The sequence below is a fragment of the Morchella sextelata genome (assembly GCF_020137385.1).
Source record: "Morchella sextelata strain SCLS chromosome Unknown scls_10, whole genome shotgun sequence".
Classification (NCBI taxonomy): domain Eukaryota; kingdom Fungi; phylum Ascomycota; class Pezizomycetes; order Pezizales; family Morchellaceae; genus Morchella; species Morchella sextelata.
Window position 1 is genome coordinate 423,366 of NW_025408625.1, and position 26,410 is coordinate 449,775.

Sequence of the window (26,410 nt, forward strand, 5' to 3'; positions counted from 1 at the left end):
ATGGGGGTCAAGACTAACAAGCAAGAATACTTCGAGAAGTTGAAGGGTCTCCTCGAAGGCTACAAGAGTATCTTCATCGTTACCGTCGACAATGTAAGCATTTCCCAATCAATCTATAAATTCACATGTCTATTCGGAGATGTCTAATTCTTTATTTTCTTCGATCTAGGTCTCTTCCCAGCAGATGCACGAGATTCGTCACTCCTTGAGAGGCCAGGGTGTTGTCCTTATGGGCAAGAACACCATGGTCCGTCGTGCCCTCCGTATCTTGATGGCCGACCGCCCCGAGTACGAGCGTCTTCTTCCCCACGTCAAGGGTCAGCTCTCCCCATTCTAAAACTTTTTGATCTCTCCTAATATAGTAGTCAATTACAGGCAATGTTGGTTTCGTTTTCACCAACGAAGACCTCAAGGTCATTCGTGAGAAGATCTTCGCCAACAAGGTCGCTGCCCCCGCTCGTGCCGGTGCCGTTGCCCCCGGAGACGTCTACGTCCCTGCCGGTAACACTGGTATGGAACCCGGAAAGACCTCCTTCTTCCAGGCTCTCGGTATCCCAACCAAGATTGCCCGTGGTACCATTGAAATCACCAACGACCTCAAGCTTGTCGAGGCTGGTTCAAAGGTCGGAGCTTCCGAGGCTACCTTGTTGAACATGTTGAGCATCTCCCCCTTCACCTATGGAATGGGTATTGCCCAGGTTTACGACCAGGGTCAGGTTTTCGCCTCTTCCGTCCTGGATATTGAGGAGAGCCAGCTTATCAAGAGTTTCTTGTCTGCTGTCAACACCATTGCCACCATCTCTTTGGCAGCCAACTACCCAACTCTTCCCTCAGTTGCCCACTCCCTTGTCAACAGCTACAAGAAGCTTATCGCTGTTGCTCTTGAAACCGAGTACTCCTGGGAGGCGATTGATGAGCTCAAGGACCGCATTGCCAACCCTGATGCGTACGCTGCTGCTGCTCCTGCCGCCGCTGCCGCTTCTTCCAGCGATGCCCCTGCCGCCGCCAAGGCTGATGAGCCCGAGGAGGAGGCTGAGGAGTCTGATGAGGGTAAGCTATCCAAATCCCCATTCTAATAATAAGTTGACAGGTAATTAACAACCAATAGGTGGTTTCGGTGATCTGTTCGACTAAACATTTAAACGTTTTAAATAATATATCAACGAATGGAAACAAATCTCGTTTTGGGCCTTATTATTTCACTATACGGTTTTGTGATATCATGCGTAACCTATAACACTAACACTCTAACACACAGCATTACCATATGCCCATGCTAAAAGGTTAGTCATTTACTCTTCCGTCCCTTATCATCCATTTCCCTATACCCTATACCCAAACATGGCGAAGGATTATAATATTTTTAACCCTGAGGGTTTTATAAATCTGTTGAAGATAAAAACGCAACAACAACACTCTAATTTTTTCATGACGCCTCCATAACCTCTTCTCATTTACAATTTTTCTGCAATTCTTGGAAATATGCTAATTGATGAATAGTGAAATAGATTCCCCCCCACCATGCTGTCTGACCATATCACACTTGGAAACACCCAGTCCCATACTAAATAACTATTGTCAAGATACGTAAAATTACAATTGTCAATGTTCGTTATCTAGGCACTCTATAGATAGAGTTGAATATGATTATTATATTATAATTCCGATATCCAAATCACTTAACATAAAGAGCTTTAAATCGGCAACACCTGATATAGGAAACAATTCAAACAAATAATAAATTGATCAATCAATTACATTTTTCCATAATACTCGCATGCTCTGGTGAATCTTTTCCAAAGAAGATCCCAGAAACCTCAATCAACATTGCTTTACAGTACGCAGTAAGGTCGAAAACTAAAATGTAGCTAGATAATCTCAATTCATATTCTAGTGCAACTCATAGAAACAGTATCGATTATTATAATCAGACTTACTATTCTGATCCAATTCGGGCAACCACATATATATTTGTTTATTATAGTCAGTCACGAGTCGTCACTCGATATATAGCAAAGGTGTGTCAGTAAGATCGCCTGTTTTACGCATAGATCTGGTTACATCATGTTTAATATTCTTATATTCAGAAGTAACAGCCCCCACGGAAGGTAAATGATCAACAGCAGCCATTGCCTTCAATTGGCCACCGCAATCACACAACGACAGAGCACTAGTAACGGGGGGTAGTGCCTGATATTAAAAAGGGAGGGGGGGAAGTGCAGAATCTTAGTTCAGTAACGAATCAAATTTTGACTTTAATGACCGAGTCATAGATGGTGATTCGCACAACCCTAAAGGGTCTGTGTCCCTACTATTTTACGACAGCCAATTATTTCTAAGCGCCCAGGCGTTGCCAAGTATTTTTTTGATTATTTATATGTGGATCTGTAATGGCATCATTGACATGTGAAATATAATTTGGCCCAACCAGGGCGGATCGGTGGATGGGGGTTGTTGCCAAGTCAGCCACCATAATTGTGGGAGATTAATGGTGACGGCGAAGAACCGCCGAGGTGTACGCAATAGAGGACTTGTTACTCAATGATCACCGCCATACGTCCTTACTGCCAAGATATATCCGCACGATAAACCACCTCAATATTCAGCAATGAGGGAATGAGGATCTTAGGACTATATGTAGCTACGTGTAGATACTTGACCGCTGGATCCATGGTCCGGCCAGACCACATGTGCACACTTCATTGATACTGTCTGATCATATAGCTGATCTAAACGCATCTACATATTACGCTCGTATCTAAGTAACTCGAACCATCGGATATCCTGTGGTAACGTAATTATTCTGATTCTTAGTGAAATCATTGGATTTTGCGCTTTCTTTTTGCAGATCTGGATTCTCTACTATCTCTTTATATCTCCGGTGAGCTTCAACATGAATGATAGCGCGCCCTCAAGAAAAGCTTGCATTAAGTGCTGATAGACTAAATAGTAGAGCTGGTATTATTAGCTCGAATCCCAGGAACGACCCTTCTCTATGGAATGTTGGTATTAGGAGTTGGAGATGATTGTTGACCAGTAGCGGACTCAGTCTAAGCTTCCGGTGGACTTGAATACAGAGCTGGGGGCTTCATGATATATACGCAATTGGATGTTCCTGATGATGATTCGTATCGTAAACACCGCATAAGGAGCTCCTCCATCATAAACTCTTCTGTACAAAGGGAGAGTACGGTGTGGTATTTATCTTCAGGGCTAGGCCTGGCGGTACTGTAAACCTATATTTTCAGTTTCCAAAAGGCCCTTACGGCTCGCCAAAAAGCGACAGAATAGTTAGAGTAATTAACAGCAGCGACATCGATAAGGGCAGTACTCGAATTCCCTCAACACATGTAGCAATACCTACATCCTACCCCTCTTGCCCACAGACTACCTATTCGAAACCAACCTGCTGCACCATCAAACACGCTGCCGCCGCGGCCGGATATCCCCATTCTATATATCTTCAACGGGCGGATATCAAACATACAGTGTAGTCGCGGATGTTGTCGGCTTATATATGCACTTTATGCTTAAATTAGGCTGTGGGTGTGTGGTTGTGCATGACCTGAGGTTGTAATGCTTGCACTTTCTGTGTGACAATACCCGACGGGGTGTGTGGATTATTCATGATTCGTGTGCTTGATGGACTACTCGTGGGCTCGTAACGTTTCCAAACACAACTGGGTCTGCATACCGCCGAAATTAAGGATCTCATGCAGGATTTGGCCCTATGCAACTTCGCTCGTGTTTGGAAATATCACTACTTTATGTGTAAGTAGAGGTGGTAGACACGAGTCTTCATGTGTGCTGTACAGTGATGGTGCGGCGAGGGTGAACCTGATAAGTATCTGGGGAGCTTCGTATTCTTATGTGCACTTCCGCTGCTACTGTTGCTGCTGCCTAGAGCAGTATGATAGTGTCTATCTGGTGTCCCTCAGGCAAAACGTAGACGCAGGATGTAAGTATATGCGCCGATGGGTAGGAACGGAGATGTGTGTAGTGAGGGTGTAGAGAGAGATGGGATCCCCGGGTTGCGCTCGAGAGAGAGGGAGGGAGAATCAGGGAGTCAAGATCTGGTTGGTAGATATCATTGCCCAGGAGGCCGATTGATAACCAGTCGATTTTCAGGGATCAGCACCCCTCGGTTCGAGTTGCAGCTTGAATGACGTCTCTGCTCTGTCTACTCTAGCCAGCATGGGCCTCTCCGTGGTATGGTAAGGAATTATTGATACAGCGTAAGCATCATCAATTCATGAATGCGGGGAGGGGGTACGGTTTTTCATCCACTGCCTTCGGTTTCGCTATCTAGATGCATGCACTTACTCTACCTTCTCTACTTCCTCTATCGACAAGCGAGACGACAAGCTCTGGCAGTGTTGAGGGTAGAGCACTCTAGGTACCGCCGTACCCCCATGTGTCCATGAAAACGATATCTTTAGATCCCATGTCGTCGGCAAGTAGAGTTAGATGTATGCAAGGGCTTGGCTTTCCGAATGTTTGTAAGAAACAGACATATTTTCGTAAGCCATCCGAGACACTGGCCCGCGTACCAAGCTTCTCAAATCGCACCCCCCCCATTTCAAATAAAAAGAGGCTGATTACGACATGATACCTAAGCTGGGCAGGCAGCAAAAAATCTGTCGCGCAATCAATTTGCGCGCTCTCGAATCCCAGCCAGAACCACATGAGACAGACGTCTCAGAAAAAAAAATTGATGCAATCTTCGCTCTTTACAAAGCACTTGTCAACCAAACCACAGGTAAGCCAGGGACCACCACTAAAGTTGAGTCCCTTGAGGAGAGGGCCCCACTGTCTAAAAAAAATTCCAAGGCGGTTGGCTTGTGGACACTGATGAAATGATTGGCAACCGTGACAAATCGGCTGCTCCCCACCGAAAAAACCCCACTAGGAAAGACCCTTGCACGTGCGTCGGGAGGTGCGCCAAGACTAGTCCCCCTTCCTGATCATCAAGACTCTGCTAAGCAGGCCGTAATCAACAATTTCTGCAAACCAGAAACCAGTATGCAATTAGTATAGCGATCAAACAGAAATTTCTGGCACCTTACACGTGTGGGAAATTTAGCCTCTTAGCACTATCATTGGATCCCGGAAGGGGTATCTAGAGGACAGCGGGGCAAAAAGTCAATTATTAGTGTCGGCCGGTATGGCGGTGGCCCCAATGGGATTCCCATATATAAAGATCTCTTTATTCCCCCCGTCCTCGAAAGTTCTCTATCCAACTCAACAAGCTCTCAATCTCGATCATCCATCTTTGATCTTTCATCTCTTTCACCATTTCGCCAGAAAGTTAATCAGTCTTTGAAACTCCCAATTAATACAATGGCTCCCCGCGTCGCTATCATTATCTACTCCATGTACGGGCACATCACCCAGCTCGCTGAGGCCGAGAAGGCTGGTATCGAGGCTGCTGGTGGTTCTGCTACCATCCTCCAGTGAGTTGTTCCCTCAATTCCTACTATTGAAGCATTGCTTGCAAGCTGTTTCAAAAGTTGATTGATCTCCTAATATTTACAATCTCTTCTTTCTTCAGGGTTCCTGAGACTCTCCCCGAGGAAGTTCTTGGAAAGATGCACGCTGCCCCCAAGCCTAACTACCCCATTATTTCCGCCCCGGAACTGAAGAACTACGATGCCTTCCTCTTCGGTATCCCTACTCGTTACGGAAACTTCCCCGGCCAGTGGAAGGCTTTCATCGACACCACTGGTGGCCTCTGGGGTGAGGGTGCTCTCTCCGGAAAGTACGCCGGTGTCTTTATCTCTACCGGTACCCAGGGTGGTGGACAGGAGGTTACTGCCTTGAACGCCATGTCCACCTTCGCCCACCACGGAATCATCTTCGTTCCCTTCGGATATAGCCATGCTTTCCCCATCCTTGCCTCCAACGAGGAGGTCCGTGGTGGATCCCCCTGGGGTGCTGGTACCTTTGCTGTAAGATTTCTCTTTGTTTGTGAGATTTAAGTTTTCCCCTTCAGATTACTGATTGCGACTGTTACAGGGTGCCGATGGTTCCCGCCAGCCCTCAGCAAAGGAGCTCGAGATTGCCACGATCCATGGCAAGTCTTTCTACGAGACTGTCGCTCGTGTCAACTTCAATTGACTGCATGGCACCCCCGGGAAGTCAGTAACCGCCGCACCAGCAGCATCAGCATCAACAACAAAAGCAGAAAACACAGAAAAGAAGGATGTCGTCCCAGAGAAGAAGAAGAGGGATGTCGATGAGGAGGGTGGCCCTTGCGGGCTTCCTGCCAAGTGCGACATCATCTAAAGAGGATAAAAATAAGAGGAATAATTCATAATGTACAGGTGTTGCGGGGGGGTGTATAACTCTTATTTTTTTTCCTTTTGATGTAGACTTTTTACTTCCCTTTGGTCTTTTCGGGCATTGGTAATTGCTGGTTTTTTGCTTTTTGTTTTTGTTTAATAGCGTAGCGTCTTTTTACTGTTACCAATTAAAGTAACTTTCAAGAAATGAGTTGTTCCTGTTTGAGTGATGAATTATATGTGGTCGGACCCCCATTAGTGATATGCAACAATGCTAGTCTGCTACTCTACTTTCTCTGCCTGTTCAACTCTAGCATGTCTTAGAGGAAACAACCTACGTGCCACAACGGGGGTTTACAACTCAAGCTGCGCAAAAAACCCATTCTCGCAGAAAGCTAGCAGTGGCAAAATCTCCACATCAGATCTAGACCTACGCCTCCCATAGACAACCAAGATAGCAGCAGACCTCCTAAGCGAAGCCCGTACCGCCCAACCAGCACCCCACCAAAAACAGCCCAAACGGCAGGGATGCATCCACACATCCATTCCACACGTTTCCGGACCGAACCGGACCTGAATCGAATCTCTACTCTAGGTAAGAGTAGGTAGGGTATCTCGCAATTGCTCGTAAGATCGCGATATTCTCGGGGTTTCGGCACGAAAACGTGCGATTGGCGGCTGCATCAAGGCGTAGAGCAAATAGGGTAGAGTACATATAGCTGTAGGTAGGGAGATATGCAGGTATGCATGATGTCGGTGGTGTGTGCAGATTGTGGGGAGGAGAGGGAAGGTGTGTTTGGTGGGGCGTGTTTTTTTGCATGGGGGTGAGAAGTCGAGTGATGAGATGTGATTAGGTTAATTATTTGGGGGTATGGGAGGTATGGGAGGAATTAATAGGTAGAATAGTTCAGAGTCTGGGAGGATGTAATGATCTGTTTGGAGATTTTACCGGGTTAGATGGGGGGTGTGAAGAGCTAGGGTTGGCTTATAGTTGTAGGTGCGTTGTGGTAGAGAGGTGCAGAAGGTTAATGATGATTTTTAGTGTCTATTAGATTTACAGTCAGAAGTTCCAATTGCTTAAGCCTGTTTATATTAGTTGCCCTTTTATCAATTAATCTAGCTACATATGGAGTTGTCTTGACATGCTGTCTTCACCAATGGTTATTTAATAAAGCCTTTGAACGTTTGATCCTAGACGATTTATCAACACAAAGTGATCAATTGTCCAAACCAAACTACTGAGGTATTCTTTACTCTTATTGACATTATCAGTGTGTACGATGCGTCAAGGAGGAGACGCTCTGGAAACACCCAAAGAGCGCACATTCACGCATCGTGAACGAATCGATCCTCAATATCACCACACAAACCAAGCATCAAGCCACGCAAAACAACCTTTCATTCCACAAACACCGTTCTTCCTTCTCTACTCCGCTAGAGACTTTAGTCACGTCCCTCTAGCTCTGCGCTGTCCCCAAACGGCCAAAGCCGTGATCAATAAAACAACATCCTATATCTCAAGGGTTAGGGTTGCAAAACTTGGCTTCAACGCAGGGCACTCCCGCGATTGGCTTTTTTCGCACGCAGCAGCGCAGGTACCAAAACCACACCACAAACGCACCCCACCATACGCCATGCGCTCGATACTGGCCTCCTCACGTCCCCGGACACCACATCTGCGCCCCCGACAACACTGCTACAGATTCTTCACCTTCAGCGCTACAGACAGCAATATCGCCCCACAGGCGCGTCAGTTGCAATGGCAACCACGAGCACCGCTGCGGAAGCCGCCGCAGTCACGCGGCGCAAAGCAGAAGTCGAAGGTGCGCTTCGACGAGCTCCCGCAGGGCCTCCTGGGCACGGGTGGGCTGCCACCGCTGCCGGAGAGCGAGGGCGAGAAGGGCGGGGAGAGCTACTCGACGGTCATACAGCAGGCGAGGAATAATATGAGGCGGTTCCCACAGTGCGTACTGCTGACTAGGGTCGGTGGGTTCTATGAGCTGTATTTTGAGAATGCGGAGGAGGTGGGGCCATTGTTGGGGCTCAAGGTGGGGAAGAAGAGGGCGGGAGGGGGGAAGGTGCCGGTTTCTATGGTAGGTTTGTGTGTGTGTGGCGGTGGTGAGTGTTTGGTGTGGTGGTGGGATGGGATGCTGATGAGGTGTGTGGTGGTGTGGTAGGCTGGGTTCCCGTTTTATCAGCTGGACCGGTACTTGAAGGCGCTGGTACAGGAACATGACCGCTATGTCGCGATCAGTGAGGAGTTTGAGAACCCGGATAAGGGCGGTCTCAATTGGGACAGGAAAGTATCACGAATCATTACCCCCGGAACACTGATTGACGAAAAGTTCATGAACCCCTACGAAAACAACTTCCTCCTCGCAGTGTCAATGCCCCCGCTGCCTGACCTGATCTCATCACTCGATACGGAACTAGGGCTTGCCTGGTTAGATCTGTCTACCGGTGACTTCTTCACGCAGCAGAGCACCGTTGGCATGCTCAGTGGTGATATTGCCAGGATTGGTCCCCGCGAGATTGTGGTTCCTGAAAAGGATGCCATGGAGAGCGGTAATGAGGGGCAGAGAGATCTGCTGCAGGAACTCGAGAGAGAGGGGAACCTCATAACTTATCACTCGGAACCAAAATTTCCGGGTAGTGATGCGGTTCCTCTAAACTCCGTAGAGGACTGGAACCAGATGCTGGAAGCACCTGTTCCGAGTGATGTACAGGCATCTATGAGTGTCCCGGAGGTCGAAGCTGGGAATATTCTGTTGGGTTATGCTCAGGCTCGGCTACCGGGCATGCATATGAAGCTTCAACCTCCAATTAGGAAGACAATTGAAGACACAATGTTGATTGATTCTAGGTCAATGAAGGGCCTGGAAATCAAAACGACTCTAAGAGATAATCTACAAGTCGGCAGCTTGCTGCACACCGTCAAAAGAACAGTAACAAAGTCTGGAACCCGGTTATTAAGCAACTGGTTAAGTACACACACCCCTTCCTCAATAACCGACATTTCAATCATTTCCATTTCCACTCCCTGACTACCACCACAGCTTCCCCTGTCACCTCCGTCAGCATAATCGACAACCGCCTCAACCTGGTTGAAACATTCCTGTACAACTTCCCGCTCCGGGAAAAGGTAACCTATCTTCTCAAAAAGAGCCACGACTCGCAAAGAATCGTTCAGAAGTTTACTCTAGGGAGAGGAGATGCGGACGACCTGATAGCCCTGGCAACAACCATACATATCACCAACGACCTTAAAGAACTACTAACTCTCAGCATGGACTCAAACACATCCGATGCCAACCGCCTGCATCGGGCGAGCATGGGGGCGCTTCTCAAAAGACTGGACATCCCGCTAACGCTTGCCAAGAAGATCACTAAATCTATCGACGAGGAAGGGCTAATGCAGCAGCAGCGCAATGAGCAGTCGGAGGCCGCAGAGATGATCGCGAGGGTCCAGGAGGTCATCAAGGACATCAAAGACGAGGAGGGCAGTGGTAGTACCCTAGAGGACTCAGGCTCGGCTGAGACCAAGGAGATCCTGAACTCTGCGGCCGCGGGGCTGAGGAAACGCAGGATTTTGTCGGGGAAGGATCAGGAGCGGCAGGAGGCGTGGATTATGAAAAAAAGGTTTGCTATTGAAAGCCATAGCCTTGTTATTGTTATTGTTACTGTTACTGCGAGAGAAATCATTTGTGCTAGAGAGATATATTGTTTTTGTTTCTTTTTCATCAAATCTTTTTATCGTATCAAATTGGCTTATTCAATCTTGTGCTCTGAGGGGGGGGGTGCCCTGCCCCCCCGTTTCAGTAGTAATTTTTGTGATGTTTCAGTGCGTCACCTACACTGGCGAAGCTCCATAAGACGCTGGAGAAACTGGACAAACAGCGAGATGAAATGGAGGAGAACCTGCGCAGCACTCTGGGTACCGCACCACTGCTACTTGCTCCATTCACATGTGCATGTGCTGATTCGAACCGTAGATGTTCCATCATTGACCCTGCGATGGAACCCCGGATACGGCCACATCTGCCACGTGAAAGGTAAAGACGTCGACGCAGCCCACGAAATCCTCAAAAACGCCAAATCAGTCAGCATCAGCAAGAGCACTCGCTCATTCCACCTACCGGTACAACCCACCCACTCATTCACATCATAAGCATCGTAATCATCATTGACAAAATGCCCGGCCATGTAGGAATGGACAGAGCTCGGCCGCGATATGGACATACTCCGCCAACAGATCAGAGGCGAGGAGCAGAACGTTTTCAAGTCCCTCCGCGACGCTGTATGTCCCGCCCGCCTACTCTTTATGCTCCTAGCTAGCTATCTAACCGTGTGGCGGGGAGGGGAGAGTAGGTAATCAAAGTGCTCCTGAAACTGCGTAGGAACGCGGCCGTGCTGGATGAGCTCGATATCGCATGTTCCTTTGCAGCGCTGGCGCAAGAGCAGAACCTCGTCAGGCCTATCTTGAACCTTGGGTTAGATATCTTTCAACTCCCCTCTTCGTCGTTCTCCTTCTGTGTAGCTGGTCTAATAGATTTCTAGAGTGACCCATAAGATTATTGGCGGTCGACATACGATGGTCCAGGCCGGGCTCCAGGGGAAAGGAAGGTCGTTTACGCCCAATGACTGTTTTGTCGGCGATAAAGAGCGGCTTTGGATCGTGACTGGGTTTGAAAAACCCTTACCCCAATTAATAATTCTTCTTCTTCATCATCATCATCGTCGTCTGACTCGAGTGACATCACCAGGCCGAATATGGCGGGCAAGAGCACATTCCTGCGCCAGAACGCGCTCATCTCGATTCTGGCACAGACGGGCTCGTTTGTACCTGCCGAGTACGCCGAGATTGGCATCGTGGATAGGATATTCAGTAGGGTATGTTTTCTCTTCTGGATTTTTTTTGTGTGTTAGAGGCAGCGGGGGGGTATGATATGACTCTGACCCTGGTGCAGGTGGGGAGTGCGGATAATCTGTTTAGGGATCAGTCAACGTTTATGGTGGAGATGATGGAGACGGCGCAGATATTGAAGCAGGCGACGCCGAGGTCTTTTGTGAGTTTGATTAAAACCTCGATTTTTTTGTGATTTTTTTATTTTGCTCGCTTGCCCCCACTATCGCTTGATCGAGGGTATTGTAAGCACGGTGTAGTTGGAGGTGTTTGCATACCCGGATGGGGGAACTGTCAAGATAAGCGCGGCAGTCTATTCCCTGCATACAGGCACGCATGACGTCTGCCGATCCCACATTCCAATCCCCACTTCCACATACACCATTTCTACCATTTCCACCATTTCCACCATTTCCACCATTTCCAATTTATAAGCCACGCCCTACCCTCAAATCCCTATTAACCCCCGCAGGTAATCATGGACGAAGTCGGCCGGGGGACCACCCCCGTCGACGGGCTCGCCGTGGCCTACGCCTGCCTGCACCACCTCTACACCATCAACCGCTCGCGCGCGCTCTTCGCTACGCATTTCCACCAGCTGGCGGAGATGGTGCGCGGGCCCGGGTTCGAGAGCGTGGGGTGCTACTGTACGGACCTCGAGGAGGCTGAGGATGGGTCGTTTGCGTATATACATAAGCTGCGCAAGGGCGTGAATACGCAGTCGCATGCGCTGAAGGTTGCGTTGTTGGCGGGTAGGTCTTTTGGTTCTATGGTGGGGTGGGGTGGGGAGAGATGCTGACTGGGTGGGCGTAGGGATTCCGGAGAGTGCGATTAGGGTTGCGGAGGAGACGTTGGGGAGGTTGCAGGGGGAGGGGGCGGGGTAGGGTTGGGTGTTAGTGGGGTGGGAAGGGTTGGTGGGGTGAGATGGGAAGGGGGAGGGGTGGGCTGGAGAGGGGGAGTTAGTTAGGAAGTGCCAATATACCTAGGCCTAGCGCCATTATCATTGCCGTTTTTAAGGCGTTATTATCATTACCACCCAAATCCAAGCTAGTGTTTCTGGCGCAGCGATCGAGCAACAACCAATTACAAATCCACTCACACATGAAATGAGCTTCTACCCCATCTGCCCCCTCCGTAGACGAACATGCACAATGACGGCACCGCCTGTAGGTACCCGGCCAAAACGTGCCGCTTCGGGACAGGTCGCACAGAAAAAGTCCTAATTATTACATGGCGAGACGAGACGAGTGCTGCTGTGTGACCCATATAGCAGGCGGGCGGGCGGGTGGATGGGTGATTACGATATCAGTGACTCCTATAGCTATTAGCACGCCTTGGGGGAGTTGTTATTGCGTGAGTTACATGACTAGATGTAGATTGCCGAGATATTGGGCATGGGGTTGTGAATTATTAATGCCCCAAAAACACAATGAGTTTGTAATCAATCAATCAATCAATTACTGTGCTGTAATTGTAATTGTAATTGTAATCAAAAGGCATATATCCCGAGGCTCGAGGGTCATGATATGACGTGCTTCTTCTACGTACTTGCTAGAGTAGAACCACTCATATATGTGATGTGTGATGTGCGTGTACATACATTCCTGACTACGCCATAGTTTTTACTGCATGCGATCTTTTGTACCCAGAAACAAATTGAAATGAGTTAAAAAAAAAACGTACATTCCTGACTGTTGCAGACGCCACAGTCGTGCCAAGTCGGTGATTTAGTATTGTATTGTACGCAATAGCGGCCCAGTTTATGAACGTCATGCAAATACGGGTACAGCCGTCCACGGGGTGAGGACGAACCAGGGTTCTTGATATGGCAAGAAATAGCCAAGCTGCCAAAGCGATCTTTCCAATCGTCTAAAAATCCCTGTTAGTCTACACCCAGTGTTCGTCCTCACCCTGTGAACGACTGTACATTTACTTGTACTTAGTGTTACTCTGTACTGTGTACTGTGTCGGGACCACATATAGTAGAAACAATTCAAACATCTAAACAAAATCCAGATCGACCTCGATATACTTCTCGGGTCATCGTGGGATCCAGTTGCCTGTTCCAAGAATGTGGAGGTTAACTTGCGGAAGGTACATCAGATGTGCGGGAAGAGGGAAGCGAAGGGGGGAACAGATTCATTGCGGCACGGTCTGTAGGGCGTGGTACAGGTTTAATTGGGTTGTTGGTTAACGTTGGGTATTTCGTAGGTTTTCCGCGGGTGGTGGGAGGGGGGCGGTGGAGGAATGGACAGATGGAAGGATGAAGATAGATTGATTGATTGATAATTCATCAATTGGAAGGAGGCAGGTACGGTGAGAGGTGGGTTTGAAAGTACTTAAGAAGCTGCCTATCCCGCTGTTATTACCTCCCCATCAATTGCAGCTATCTCCAGCTTCAATTAATCAAAGCTCCAATTACCCCAATCTACAATACAAGCCTACCCACCAACCACCTCCAACATGCAGCTCCTCTCCCTCCTCTCCCTCCCCCTCCTCTCCCTCCTCCTCTCCCCCACCACCGCCATCCAATGCAACAACACCCTCCCCGCCTCCTGCCTCGGGCCCGTCTCCCCCCTCGAACCGACAACTCAGACAATCGCAGATAGCCTCGCCGACCAAACTCCTCTGAACAACCTTAGCTACTCCGCCGCCCGCGATGCCTTTGACGTTTTCAACATCCCCACGAACCCGGGCCTCAGCTCGGTCGTGTACACGGAACTCAACATCCCAGAGGGCCCCACGGGGAACCTGAATCTGCATATATACCTCCCGAAGAAAAGGGGGAGGACGTTGGTGCCGGCGATTTTGTATCTGCATGGTGAGTTTTGGGTTGATCATTGCAAATTATGTTGTTGGTATAGAAGTGGATTGCTGATCATTGGTTGTTGTGTGCACAGGTGGAGGGTGGATTCTCGGCGACCCGGTGGTATACCAGCAGGCGGTTGTGGGCTTGGTAAACGATACAGGTGCGGGCGTGGTATTCGTGAACTACACGCGGGCGCCAGACGCGGTGTATCCCGTTGCGATCGAGGAGGCGTATTCGGCGCTGCAGTGGCTGTATGCGCATGCGGGCGAGTACGGGATGGATGCTAAGAAGGTTGCGTTTGTTGGCGACAGCGCTGGTGGTGCGTACTTTATAACACCTAGTTTTGAGTATGCGGATGAGTTGGGCTAACAGATATACGCAGGCCACATGGCAATCGGCCTCTCCCTCCTCTCCCTCGAGCGCAACACAACCCTCCCCCTCTACCAGGCCCTCATCTACCCCGTCACCAACCTCGCCTGCGAAAGCAACACCTACACGCTCTTCCACGACGGGCCGTTCCTCACCGCCGCGCTCATCCGCTGGATGATTGACGCATGGACCCCGGACGTCTCCCGCCGCAGCGAGATTCTTGCGTCGCCGCTGCTGGCGCCGATAGACCAGCTGGAGGGCTTCCCGCCGACGCTGGTGATCACGGCGGAGTTGGATCCGCTGAGGGAGGAGGGGGAGCTGTTTGCGCAGAATCTGGCCGCGGCCGGGGTCGACACGACGGCGCTGAGGGCGCAGGGAACGTTTCATGGGTTTTGGTCGGTGAATGCGTTGAGGGGGACGCCGGCGGCGAGAGTCGCGAGAGAGCTGGTGACGGTGAAGTTGAGGGGCGTGTTCGGGACGGGGTATTAGGTGGTGATGGTAGTGGTGGTTACATGTAGTTATTTGTATATATAGCTGCTAGTTAATATATCCAAAGTTCCGGTATTTGTGCATGCAGATCTTATCACCGTCTTCAGTAAACAATATAACCCCACTGTATATAGTTCAAAAAAAGCACAAAAACACTCTCACACAAAACCGGTAGTATGTATCATTGACACAACCGAATACATGTAGTAGCGGGGTGTGGGCACAGACCGTCTCATCGGGTTCTTCGATGTCGAGTGATTATCCATGATGCACCCACCATACATCAACCAGTATCCCTTACACGGATGACACGGTGAATTTCAGGGTGTTGGTGATCGAGGTCTCGCTATCTGGGGTCTGGAGGCTCTGTTACCCTAAATGTTCGGTTGCAGAAAGATGAGAGTGAGAGTGATGATGATGGTTGGATCAAGTCGGTGCCACAGCTCAACTTTATAGGATCTCAAAACTAACACATATGCTTAACCGGTTACAACCACGTAGCCGTTGTAACGTGTCTTGACACATGCATATATATCCCGCCAACCTGCCCCACAACGGTCAAATTCGCAGCTTGCCTCTCTGAGTTGATGCCAGAACACCAAACTCGATTGGCTCTCTGGCTACATCTATTGCTATTCGGAAAAGAAAAGAAAGTTGCCCAACGAGGTGCGTGCACGGACCAAGCTGTGAATTTGGCCGTGTCGTCCGTCTAAGGGTTACTACATGTACTGATACATGTAGTAGCGTTGCTTATCGTCACACGCCATCACTCGCACGGCTGGTAGATCAGATCTGGCTAGCTTGGTTAATTGATCGATTGGTTGGTTTATTAGATATGGCCCGCTATTGATTGATTGATATGATAGCTGCATGTAGATTGACTGATTAAATCTAGCTGACCTCGCATCCACTATTGGCTACATGTACTGTATATACAAAATCCAGAACACCTGGGTCACTGACCGCAACGCTGCGCACCCATCACAAGAGAGCAAGCCCCAAATAAAACGCCAAGAATACTTAAATTACTACAAAAGACCTAACCCACAAAATGTCTGGCTTATCCTGACACATAGCGGCCAAATTTACATGTACGACTCGTCTTGGCGCAGGTCGATCCTACTTGCAAGTTTTCCCCCGCACACCTCCTTTAAACTCCACATGCTACTTTGGGACTGGAGGCCACATCTCAGTATCACCTCCCCCTCCGACTCTCCTCTTCCCATTCTTGGGGGGACGGGAGGCCGGTGAAGCTACGCTGCAGGTTACAAAGCTTCCAAACGCACATGCCCTAATCAAGCGCAAAGATAAACTAAGAGTACTACTGGACATAGTAGCGCATAGGCCAACACCGGGGTGTTGTTATATACGTAACCTGATATTTTTCAATTTGATACATTTTGTTGTTGCATGGCGTCGAGTGATATTTCATGATCAACTGCTGGCCGCATACGATAGCGATGGATAACCAGGTCTCTAAATCGGCTGGAGGGTGCGGAAAAGATTGTGGGTTCCAGATCGCTAGATACCTGTAGCTACCCTAGCCTATCTATCATCAGGGGATTGCCTATCCGCGGGTAGCCTACGATGGAGGGGATTAGTCGTGGCGGCTTGCTCGTGGGGATATTTGTTATTTGCGGTGTTGTTGGTGATAACTAGCTAGTACGTGTACTTTACAACTGTCACGTTTTCTGGCCAGTTGTACTTTTGTCATCAGAAGAACAAGTTGTTCTCTAACGCGACGGTAAGCTATAAATAAGATTTTCTTCTCTTGCTTTCTTTTAACCCAAACAACAAACACCGCTCATCGCTTCTTTACTACTCTAGATAAGAAATATTGATCTACTCAGTTTTATGTCAACTCATCCATGCTTGGGGATGTAGCTTGTACCGTGGGTGATTTGCTCACTCTGCTGGCTGGCCAGTTGAGCTTGCGGTGGTTAACGGAGCAGAACACCACCTCTGCCACTAGAGTTGGATGAGCCCCCCACTCGGATTGTCTAGGTATGACTAAACTCTCACTGAATCCCAAGACTGCGCTGATAGATAGATAAGCACCTACCACGCGTGGTGCTAGTCCGGGGGTCACGCCCTCACCACCGCGAATTCTCATCACCGCAGCACCCCTAGCTAGAACACAACCACACACACGCTCGCCTACATACAAGCACAGGGCAGAAAGATTAAGGCTTTACTTCGGAGAGTAGAAGTAAGCATGCGCATTGTTTTTTACGCGCGGGTCATGCGCAGGGTCCAGACCAAGAACGTATGCAGCTAGTCAGCCTGCGCCACAAGCTGGCACCGAGTGATACACCATGAATCACTGCCGTATGTCGATCCTGCCGCTCCGTCCCTCGCCCCACCATTCCAACTACACTCCACTCCGACTACCCCTCTATGCCCCACTACTAAAAACCACGGCCTAGAACAACATCCTCCTTACATCGGTCCCGAATAAAAAATAAACTCGTAGCTGTGGGTTGGGCGTTGGGACCTCCCCTTACTTACATCGTGGTCACGTACGTTTGTACCAGCTTCTCTCCTTACATCCCGAATCCCCACTATCTGGCTCCCACGCTGTCTCTTCGCCGACTACATCTCCACTATCCCCCTACGTTAACTGCCACCCGCGCAAGCTCAACCCCGAAACACCCCCGCCAAACGCCGAAAGCATCCTACTCGGCCCCGGGCCCGCCAATCCCGGCTCAGGGAGCAGCAAATGCTGCATGTACATGTTTGTACCTATGTACATACAAGTACATAGCTGCACGTGTCAGATGCCATGCGCTCATGCCCACTCGGCCCGAGCGCGACCGCTTCAGAAACACTGGGGGATCTACCTAACGTCCGTCTGTCCGTCCGTTCGTCTGCCCGTCCGCGGACATTAATGAAACGAGACGAGACAAGACGTCGATAGTCGCCCAGGGAACCAATAGCACGGCCCCCACCCCACAGATTGAAGGAGGCGGCCGAGTACATTATTTGTTATTATTGCTGCAGTATACATACTACTATACCCTACTGACAAATCCTCACCTCAGCTCTCAGCCCATGGGCTGATCCTCAACGGCCCTGCTCCTGATCCTCAGGACGTACAGTACCAAGGCTGATATGCAGCTCGACGGGTAGGTATGTAATATACAATATATTCCTCACCACCATGCTCTACTACTACCACCACCACCGCCAGCCTCGATCTTAGGTGCAAAAAGATGTAAGATAAAATGGGTATATATAATTGCTACGGGAATGCCTGAAACTAATGGCGGATCTGCTATAATAGCCATATGCATATATACAGTGTACTACAAACAGCCCTCTGCAGACCCCCCTCATCTCCCCCTCCCGTTCCTCTCGGGCTCCTAGATGCTGCACTCCAGGTAGCAGTGAAAAAAAAAACATCATCGCTAAGGACATAAAAAATAAGGTATATCAATGAGAGTGGGTGAAGTAAAGGTAAAAAAACAAAACGCGAAAAAACCCGCTAAAAAAAGAAGAAAAACTAAGACGTAAAAATCAAAATCGTCGATCGATTACCGCACTGGGAAAGAAAGAAAAGAAAGGAAAAGCGAGATGAAGTACTGAACCCGGAGGCTAGCTAGACATCCCGTTTTCCCATCCAAGAAAAAGGATTAACTTGCGGGTATAGAAAAAAGGCAAACAAAAAAAGACAAACCCCCCCTTCCCAAAAAAAAAAGCCAGCGTCGTTCGTCCAAACGTGAACAAGGGGTTATAAGTTTCCCACTCCCCCAGCTGCCGGCCGTAAATCGATATTTTTTTTCTTCTTCCTCTTCCTCTTCAGCTCTGGGGTAAAACGGGTTGCGTAAAGTACAAAACCGGGGGCCGAGGGTAGGGTGTTACAGATCTCCGAGTAAAAAAAAAACAATTACTCAGAATTCTCCCCCTCCTTCCCCCACGGGGCGGAAAACAAAAAAGCGAACAAAAAAGCAAAAATCAGGGCAGCAAAAGCTAATGCCGCCAAAAAAAGAGTAGAGATCAACTCAAAGAAACAGAAGTGGGTAAAATGAGTGTCAAAAAAAATAATTCCAACCAATCAGAACGAGTCGCTTTTTTCGCCAATGATCGGGACGGCAGCAAAAAGAAGCAAAAAAAATGCTGCCGCCGTTCTCCAGGGGTAAGTGATCGTAAAGGAACCACATCTAACCGAACCTTAAAAAAAAATAGACATGAACCCCACATAATAGCGCCATAATTAGAAAAACACGAACGGAAAATAAAAAAAAGGCGAAAAACAAGCGAAAACCGCATCATCTTTGCAAATTTTCATATCCATCCCGCGCCCATCACCGGCAGCTCATCCTCAAACACGCCTCCAATCTCGCTCGCATAGTCGACCGCCGAGAACTTGTGCAGGCCGTGCATGTACATGAACTCCTCCTCCGCATCGCGAATGTCCGTGCCCATCTCCTCCGCAATCTCCGCCACCTTCGCCAATTCCGCGCCGAACGGGTTTGAGCACGAGCGCGACGCGCGGCCGCCGCCGCCGCTGCGCATCGTCGCCGACGACAGCGGCTTGTTCCGCGACGGGCTGCGGGCGAGCGGGGCGGGGGAGGTGGAGGTGTCGATGCTGGGGCGTCTCCGCGAGGAGGAGGTGCTGCTGGACTTTGCGCTGTGGCTGCGGCGGGGCGGGGGCGACGGGACGGTGGAGGGGGAGAAGTATGTTGAGAGGTGGTTGTGCTTGGGCGTGTACGAGTCCTCGGCGGAGGAGAGGTCGGTCTCTTCGCCGGAGGAGGGGGACGAGGGCGATGATGGCGAGGAGGGCGAGGAGGGGAAGCTGCGTGATGTGGGGGAGCCGTTGGAGGACATGGAGCTGTGGGACATTGAGCAGCGCAGCGAGGGCGAGGTGTAGGAGATCATGTTTGTGGTGGATATCAGCTCGACGGGCGACGAGATCTGGATCTTTGATATCGAGGAGCGGCGCTCCGACTTTTCGGAGGAGAAGCCGTACTTGGAGCTCTTCTTGGTGATTGATCTTCCGAGTGCCATTTTTGCCTGTGGTGGTGGTGATGGGTGGTTTGGGTGGGTTTTGACGTAGGTCTTGGAGGTTATATATAAATATATATATGTCCTGAACTAAGTCTCCTTTCCTCTCTCTTTTCCGGGAGTGGAATATATATAAAGTATATATATATTCAAGAATTGAACGTTTCACTCAGGAAGGCGTAATTCCCCGTTTTTATCTGGGAAGGAACTGCGGGGTGGGGAAAGATTAGGTTTCGTAGAGACGGGTTTTTAGTTCCAAGGCCCGCCGAGACTTGCTACTATCTGCAAAGGGTGGTGGAGGAGGCGCTGCGAGATTCCACCGGAGCAAGTGAAGATAGTGCGTTGCGTGTGTGCGGGGTTTTTCCTGAAGAGAAATGGCCGAAAGGGTGTGTAGTGGACAAGGCGACGGCAATTTAGGGAGGGAGGATATTTCGAAACCTGCAATGTGACAAGATCTGAAGTCGTATATATTCTTAAGCTTCCACCTGGAAATATGCTCCTATTTTTCCCTTTTTTTTTCTTTTCTTTCCTGAGGGTGGATCGATACGTTGGCTAGCAACGTGTAAAGTAAGCTATCAATGGGTGGGAAGAGAATGTAGAATCGAAAGTAAAAGGTAAGAAAAAAAATGAAGGGCGTCCTGGCTAGCTAGTGACGATGCACAATGGTGTAAAGCGGAGGAGCACGAAAGGAATGAATGGAAGAGGTCCCGGCCCGTCGGAGAAGAGTACACAGCGAATATGAAGAAGGTGTCGGGGGTGCTGTGCAGGTGGACAAGAAAAGAAGGAGTGAATTAAATGGAGGATCGAGAAGGGAGAGCCTGCGGATTGGGTGTGGGGGTGGGTCGTTTTCCCTTTAGTTTCTGGGGGGGGCGGCCAAACATCGCAGTACACTCCCCAAAAAAATCATCGCAGGCAGCCTAAAGTGTGGTGGGTGCGTCTAGTGCAACTACCACGCTGCCCGAAACGACGGCGGCAGGGGGCTGACAGGTTCTATTGGTTGACTCTTCGTCCCATGCCCAAGCTGCCCTCGCATCTGCATATCACACCTCATCCTCATGGCCAATCAGGACCCCGTGCCGGCAAATTGTACTATTGAGTTCGCGAAACAAGGGGCATTTAGCACCAGGGGGGAGGTAACAAGAGAAGGTTTTTCTCCCCCCAGCTACCCAGCTAGTGTGATGTGCGAGAGGTTTGTTGGTGCAATAATTGCGATGCCCATTGTCTGGTATCATAACAGATAAACAATCGCCAAACGGCCGGGATTTCTGTGGGTTCTCTTTTTCTTGTCCCCGGGAGTTTGTTGGATCGCTCTCAAAAGGAATCTCCTTCCCGCTGCTTGAACTGCTAGCTACTGTAGTTCAACGTGTGTATGGAGCAGCTACGCATAGTGAGTATATAGTACGCATTCACGCGCGCGCGACGGACACCTGTGTGTCAAGGTTTGTGTCCTCTATTTATTCGTTCTGTTGTTTCTGTATTTGCGATACTCCGCCTCAGGAAAGTCCAGCATGTTTCCCTGCTTGCAACTATATATTCATGTATTCTATAGGACTTGTGTCCGAATTTGTCAGGTATCTAATAATTAACTATCAGATCCTGTCCCCATCACTTTTGTTTTGCAAACATGCGGACGAACCCATCCATTGCTTGTGAAGAGAAGAACTTGCAATGATCATGATGAAATTTATAATTGTAGCCTAGTCCCGACAAGGATATATTACGGCACCTAGAAGAGTACTATAAGTGAAGGAACTCGTGACGGCGCGCATTTCCCGATATCTTTATTCGGAGCACCCGGTTTCGGAGGTATTACTTTTTTCCGGGACTCCCCGCCGTAAGGAAAGTTGCATCTCAAATTCTCCCCAGTATTCCTTCTTTCTCTAGCTTTGCCCTTACACATTAAGCGTCGACAACCTCATGGGGTGGCGAGATGGTCTAGGTAGGTTCGAGCGCAAGGGGGTGGTAGAGTAGTAGTGATGATCAGGGACCACTGTATTTCTTGTTTCAGAATTATTCATCCAGCTGGGCTTGCCAAAGCGTGTGATTATTCAATCATTCTTAGGTGCTTGACTGGTTGGCCGCCTCACCTCCGTTCAGCTTAGGTAGAGACGAAACAAAAGAGCGTTAAACAACATTCTTGATGTTTAGAAGTAAAGGAGTAGATATCCGCGCAGAGGCAAATAAGAGATAGTACCAGCGACACCAAGCAAGCGGAGCAGCAGCTGGTAGGTAGTGAGAGGTAAGTAACATACAGTAGTTTCTGCAAGCAAGCTGCAGTAGCTACCCAGTACATTAGCGTTACTCTACAAGTTTGAAGTTTCAAACCTTTTCACAACCGAGCGCTCCATGAAGTAAGCCATATCTGTTCACGATCTCAGCAGCTTTTCCAGAACTTAAGTCCGGCCGTTACGGTCGTTCTTCCGAGGTCTTTCTCCTTTATCAAGGAATACCATTTTTCCCCACCATCGCCGGCCCCCGCAAATAGTTACTCATCTCCCCCCCCTCACGATCTCATAGTAACACCGATCCCACCATTCGACTTCCAAGGAATTATTGACGCTCCGCGGGCTCTTGCGGGTTAATCGGCCTATTACCCCAGGCAAGCCGACTGAATATACGCCCCCATATTACCTACCCCCTCAACAATCTGTATGTACCCTGTAGTACTGCACAATCCATGATCATGGTATTAAAGCTCATGAAGATGAAAAGGGTGGGAGGCTGTGCACTGTGAGAGGTTCTTCTATTCTCATGATTGTCACAGAGCAGAGTCTTGAGTGGCTCAACCGTGAACTGGAGACGAGACGAAAAGACAGCTATTGATTGATTGATCTGTCATGAGGATGCCGAAGCTCCACAGATTTATATTTGTGACCCAATCAGCCACCTGTCCGTGACTTCTAGTCTAAAATAGCGACCTCCCTTTCCCGTTAGCGCCCTTTGCTCCTAAGGCCACGGGGTGCGGGGATGCTTTGTCTGCCTCATCCCTATCAACGATTTCAATACTCATGTCGCCGATTATTCCTTCATATTGTTTCCTTTGTCCTTGGCAGAAACACCAGTCCGCCCCCTTTCTTTCTGGCCTGAAAGGGCATTTTTGGGGTGCTCTTTTTTGTTTTGTTTCTCCTTTTTCAACTTCTCAGCTAGCAAGAACCGCGGCCGCGAATTTGTGTGAGCGAGCCTCAATAACGTTTGAAACCCTTGACTCGAGCCTCAACCCTTGACACCCACGCTAGCGACGCCACGCCGAGAAACCCCATTTTTAGCCCCCCCGCCCCACAACAGCAACAACTGCTTGGATCATGAGCCATGGTTCGCACATTTACAGCTTCATTTTTTTTTTTAGTTCCAGTGCCACTGTACCCAGCTCTCGTCCACCACTTCTTCATGGCCCTTACATGTAGTTGAGACCGAGCCTCAAACGCCTCCTTCAGTTGACAGTTCATGACTCCGACTCATGACGTCGCCGAGCGTCTCGTCGTACCATACGTACACCCAGAAACCATATCTACCGTCCGCCGCAGCACCTAGCAGCAAACAGTCCATAGTGTACCTTAATGCAATGGGGGTTAAGGTTTCGGTTGCGGACGTTCTGATATCAAATCTATGCGGGAAGAAGAGAAGCAGGTGGGTGGTGGTGGGGGGTTGTGTGTGTGTGAAAACCGTCGGGTGAGGCGTGGTCGTGCCAGACAGGTTGGGCTTGCTGGCACTGCAGCAACTCAGAAGTTTCATGGTGGCTTGAACGTGCTGTTGATTGAACCACTCACTACTGGACAGTGAGGCTTTAACCCTTCCCCCCACATACAAGCAAGGTTAACTCTGCCACAACAGCTTTCTGCCTTCATTGATTGTACGTACAAAAATGTGAAATGGACAACTCAAAGCAAAAGGTCAAACATTATGTGTATGTGAAATTTTCCTGTTGTGCTGGTGAGCTGTTGCTGGGTTGATTAGAGATAAGCAAGCAGGGGTCGATCTTCCTCCCTTTCCCTTTTCCCGCCTAGTTCCGCCCGCGGTGATTGGCGGTGATCCATTTCAATATTCTTGACGTCTACCCGTTATGATGTACCTACTCGAAGCATAACGGTTTTTTTTCCCTCGTGTGCGTACATGTAGGTACACCCCCAGTATCTAGGCCGGTAGCTTGTCATCCACCCAAGCGATTAGTTTAGTCGCGCGCGCCCACGACCAATAGCCACCGCGCAGCAGAAAAAAGAAGTGACCCTGCATGCCGCGGCGAATCGGCAGTGGGCAAGCGCTGTTTCAGGGCCCCCAGTTGCAGTTGCAGTTTGCATGCTCATCTCGGAGCATTATCTCTGCAGCCTCCACGTGCAGGTGCTTCGAGTGATACTTCAGAGAGGCAAGTTGTAGAGTAATCAAGTCACCATGGATCTATCAAGTGTACATTTAGATGTACTTGTCATAGAGGACTTGTATTACTCACCTAGCTATCTATTGGTACGTTGCATTTAGAGTTTTTTCTGGCGTTTTTTTTCCTGCGCTCTGCGCGATCGGGAGAGTGCCAAAACGGCATCATGAGATGTCACTCGGCGTCTTGAAAGCTGCGGAGGAGGCCTTTGGACTTCAACTTTGGGGAGATACAAGTTGCTCTACGGATATCTTGAAATAATATGGTATTTGGGCTTGTGTGTAGATATGGATATATAGACGCCGCTGGTTATTAAAGAATCAATCACAGTAGAGACAGCCTACCCAACCAAGCACGTAGAGTACCAAAAAACACTTCCCTATAAAACAATGGAATCAACCACAACCTACAGTTTGTCTTTACCGTGCTCACGCCTACCCAATCCACCACTAACACTCTCCATCCCACAACCCGGCTTCACCTGGAACCAACTTGACACTTTGCCCCTCGACACTTCACCCTCATACTCACCCCTCACCCACGCACCCCCCTTAAGCTTCCACACAACCACAATCATACCCCCACTTCCCAGCAGCAAAATGTTCGACCCTACCGTGCCCCCAACAAATCTCACCCTGGAGGCCCTCCCCACTGCCATCAGCACCCTCGAGCTCAATACCGCTCACCTCGAGAACGCCCTCTTCACACAGCACGAGGCCCTCACCGCCATAGACGAGACCGCTGCCACCACCGCCGCACTGAAAGAGCGTGCGATTGTAGTCCTTCGCACCCTTGAGAGCGCCGAGGCCAGGACCCAGGAGCTGTGTATGAGGCTGGTCGAGATTGGGCTCAAGCTGGATGAGCTCCCGGATGACGCTGAGGAGGTGATGAGAAGGAGGTTTGTGGTAGTGGATCGCAGCTTGGTGGCGGCGGATGAGATGACTGGGGGGTTGATGGACTGGGCGGATAGGGTCTATCTTGATGCGTATGAGCGCGAGAGGGGGCAGGGGGGTGGGGAGTGGATGGTGCCGGTTGAGGAGGAGGAAGAAGAAGAAGAAGATGAAGATGAAGAAGAAACTGAAGAGGAGGAGGAAGAGGAGGTCGTGACTAGTGATGAGGAGTTTTGAGCTGGCAAGCTGGAAGGGGCTTAGTTAGTAGTACGTGTAGTAATAAAGAAACATGTACCAGTCCGCATTAAGAGTAAGAGTTAACTTTAGTTATAACAAACTTCGCTCTCTTTTTCATGATCACCATCTTTTCCACAATCTAGTCCAATATCATCCACAAGACCCATTAACATTAACAAACATCCCCACAACGCGATTTGCCCAAACATCCTTGCACTGATCATTTTCCAGACACCCTTCACACCAATCCCCTTCCCTGTTCCACCGCGCCGTGACATCCATCTCCACATCACATCGCAGCCATCCATCATCCCAACCTGCGCAACCCAACCCGCCATCATCCCGGCCCGCCCTTCTGCACCATTATGTCACCACGGGAGCTTGTGCGGACAGCAAATAGATCTCGCTTATGTGGCGAATGGGAAGTTCTTCCAGTCTAGCTAGTCGCGGTGGTCATTGGTTTATATATGACGGAGTTGCTAGTCAACATTACCATGCAGTTGTGAAGCAGATATAGTGCCAGCGTGCTGCCCATGGATATTGCCATGAATTTGGCTAGTTCTTTTTGCAAACAGACAACGTTGAGGCGATGGGTTCCGCTGACTTACGTGGAGTTGTGGCAGGCTCGTTCATGGAGTATCACTCGGTTATAGAAAGTATCTTGTTCATGATCAGAGATCAATGAAGGCATCGTAGACGGTCTGTTAAGTTCGTATTATCTGAGATCGTAGCTCTTGGTATGTGTTGTCTTGGTGTGTCTCTATCTAACCATCAGTATCGCCTCTTCTCATCATTATGGGAAGATTGCTTACGGAATTCTCTCCTTTCGCCCGCAACACCGGCCATTAATTGAAGGTCCGATTATGCTTCGTTTCGGGGGGTATCCTATGCCTACATATACACCAAGTTATACAATACGCGATTTAAAGGATATGAGAAGCTTTTCAGATATTGTTCTTAAACCAAAGTAAGAAGGGGTCGAAGAAGATCCCTTTTATAGTCACAGCCACGTTAACGAATAGCCTGTTCTTCTAAAGACCAAAGTAAAACTGTCCAAAC

At 49.3% G+C, this 26,410-nt stretch overlaps 6 protein-coding genes across 6 annotated transcripts; 5 read left to right on the plus strand and 1 right to left on the minus strand.

Annotated features, from left to right (window-relative positions):
- On the plus strand, positions 1–1,134 carry H6S33_001093 (uncharacterized protein; the record flags this gene model as incomplete). The annotated part of the gene is made up of 4 exons (XM_044832887.1): positions 1–93; positions 170–317; positions 376–1,050; positions 1,109–1,134. The coding sequence occupies 4 exons, from the start codon at positions 1–3 to the stop codon at positions 1,132–1,134; spliced, it is 942 nt and encodes a 313-aa protein (XP_044694060.1).
- A 4,206-nt stretch (positions 1,135–5,340) lies between these two features.
- H6S33_001094 (uncharacterized protein) lies at positions 5,341–6,285 on the plus strand (the record flags this gene model as incomplete). The annotated part of the gene is made up of 4 exons (XM_044832888.1): positions 5,341–5,453; positions 5,552–5,948; positions 6,016–6,100; positions 6,158–6,285. 4 exons carry the CDS (start codon positions 5,341–5,343, stop codon positions 6,283–6,285), a joined length of 723 nt encoding a protein of 240 aa, XP_044694061.1.
- Positions 6,286–7,915: 1,630 nt separating this feature from the next.
- On the plus strand, positions 7,916–12,068 carry H6S33_001095 (uncharacterized protein; the record flags this gene model as incomplete). Its single annotated transcript, XM_044832889.1, has 12 exons — positions 7,916–8,374; positions 8,459–9,266; positions 9,338–9,920; positions 10,124–10,215; positions 10,274–10,419; positions 10,489–10,578; positions 10,650–10,771; positions 10,839–10,964; positions 11,045–11,171; positions 11,249–11,347; positions 11,657–11,936; positions 11,998–12,068. The coding sequence occupies 12 exons, from the start codon at positions 7,916–7,918 to the stop codon at positions 12,066–12,068; spliced, it is 3,003 nt and encodes a 1,000-aa protein (XP_044694062.1).
- A 1,579-nt stretch (positions 12,069–13,647) lies between these two features.
- H6S33_001096 (uncharacterized protein) lies at positions 13,648–14,851 on the plus strand (the record flags this gene model as incomplete). The annotated part of the gene is made up of 3 exons (XM_044832437.1): positions 13,648–14,005; positions 14,085–14,312; positions 14,376–14,851. The coding sequence occupies 3 exons, from the start codon at positions 13,648–13,650 to the stop codon at positions 14,849–14,851; spliced, it is 1,062 nt and encodes a 353-aa protein (XP_044694063.1).
- Positions 14,852–19,135: 4,284 nt separating this feature from the next.
- On the minus strand, positions 19,136–19,858 carry H6S33_001097 (uncharacterized protein; the record flags this gene model as incomplete). Its single annotated transcript, XM_044832438.1, has 1 exon — positions 19,136–19,858. One exon carries the CDS (start codon positions 19,856–19,858, stop codon positions 19,136–19,138), a length of 723 nt encoding a protein of 240 aa, XP_044694064.1.
- Positions 19,859–24,823: 4,965 nt separating this feature from the next.
- On the plus strand, positions 24,824–25,351 carry H6S33_001098 (uncharacterized protein; the record flags this gene model as incomplete). Its single annotated transcript, XM_044832439.1, has 1 exon — positions 24,824–25,351. The coding sequence occupies one exon, from the start codon at positions 24,824–24,826 to the stop codon at positions 25,349–25,351; it is 528 nt and encodes a 175-aa protein (XP_044694065.1).
- Between the last annotated feature and the right edge of the window lie 1,059 nt (positions 25,352–26,410).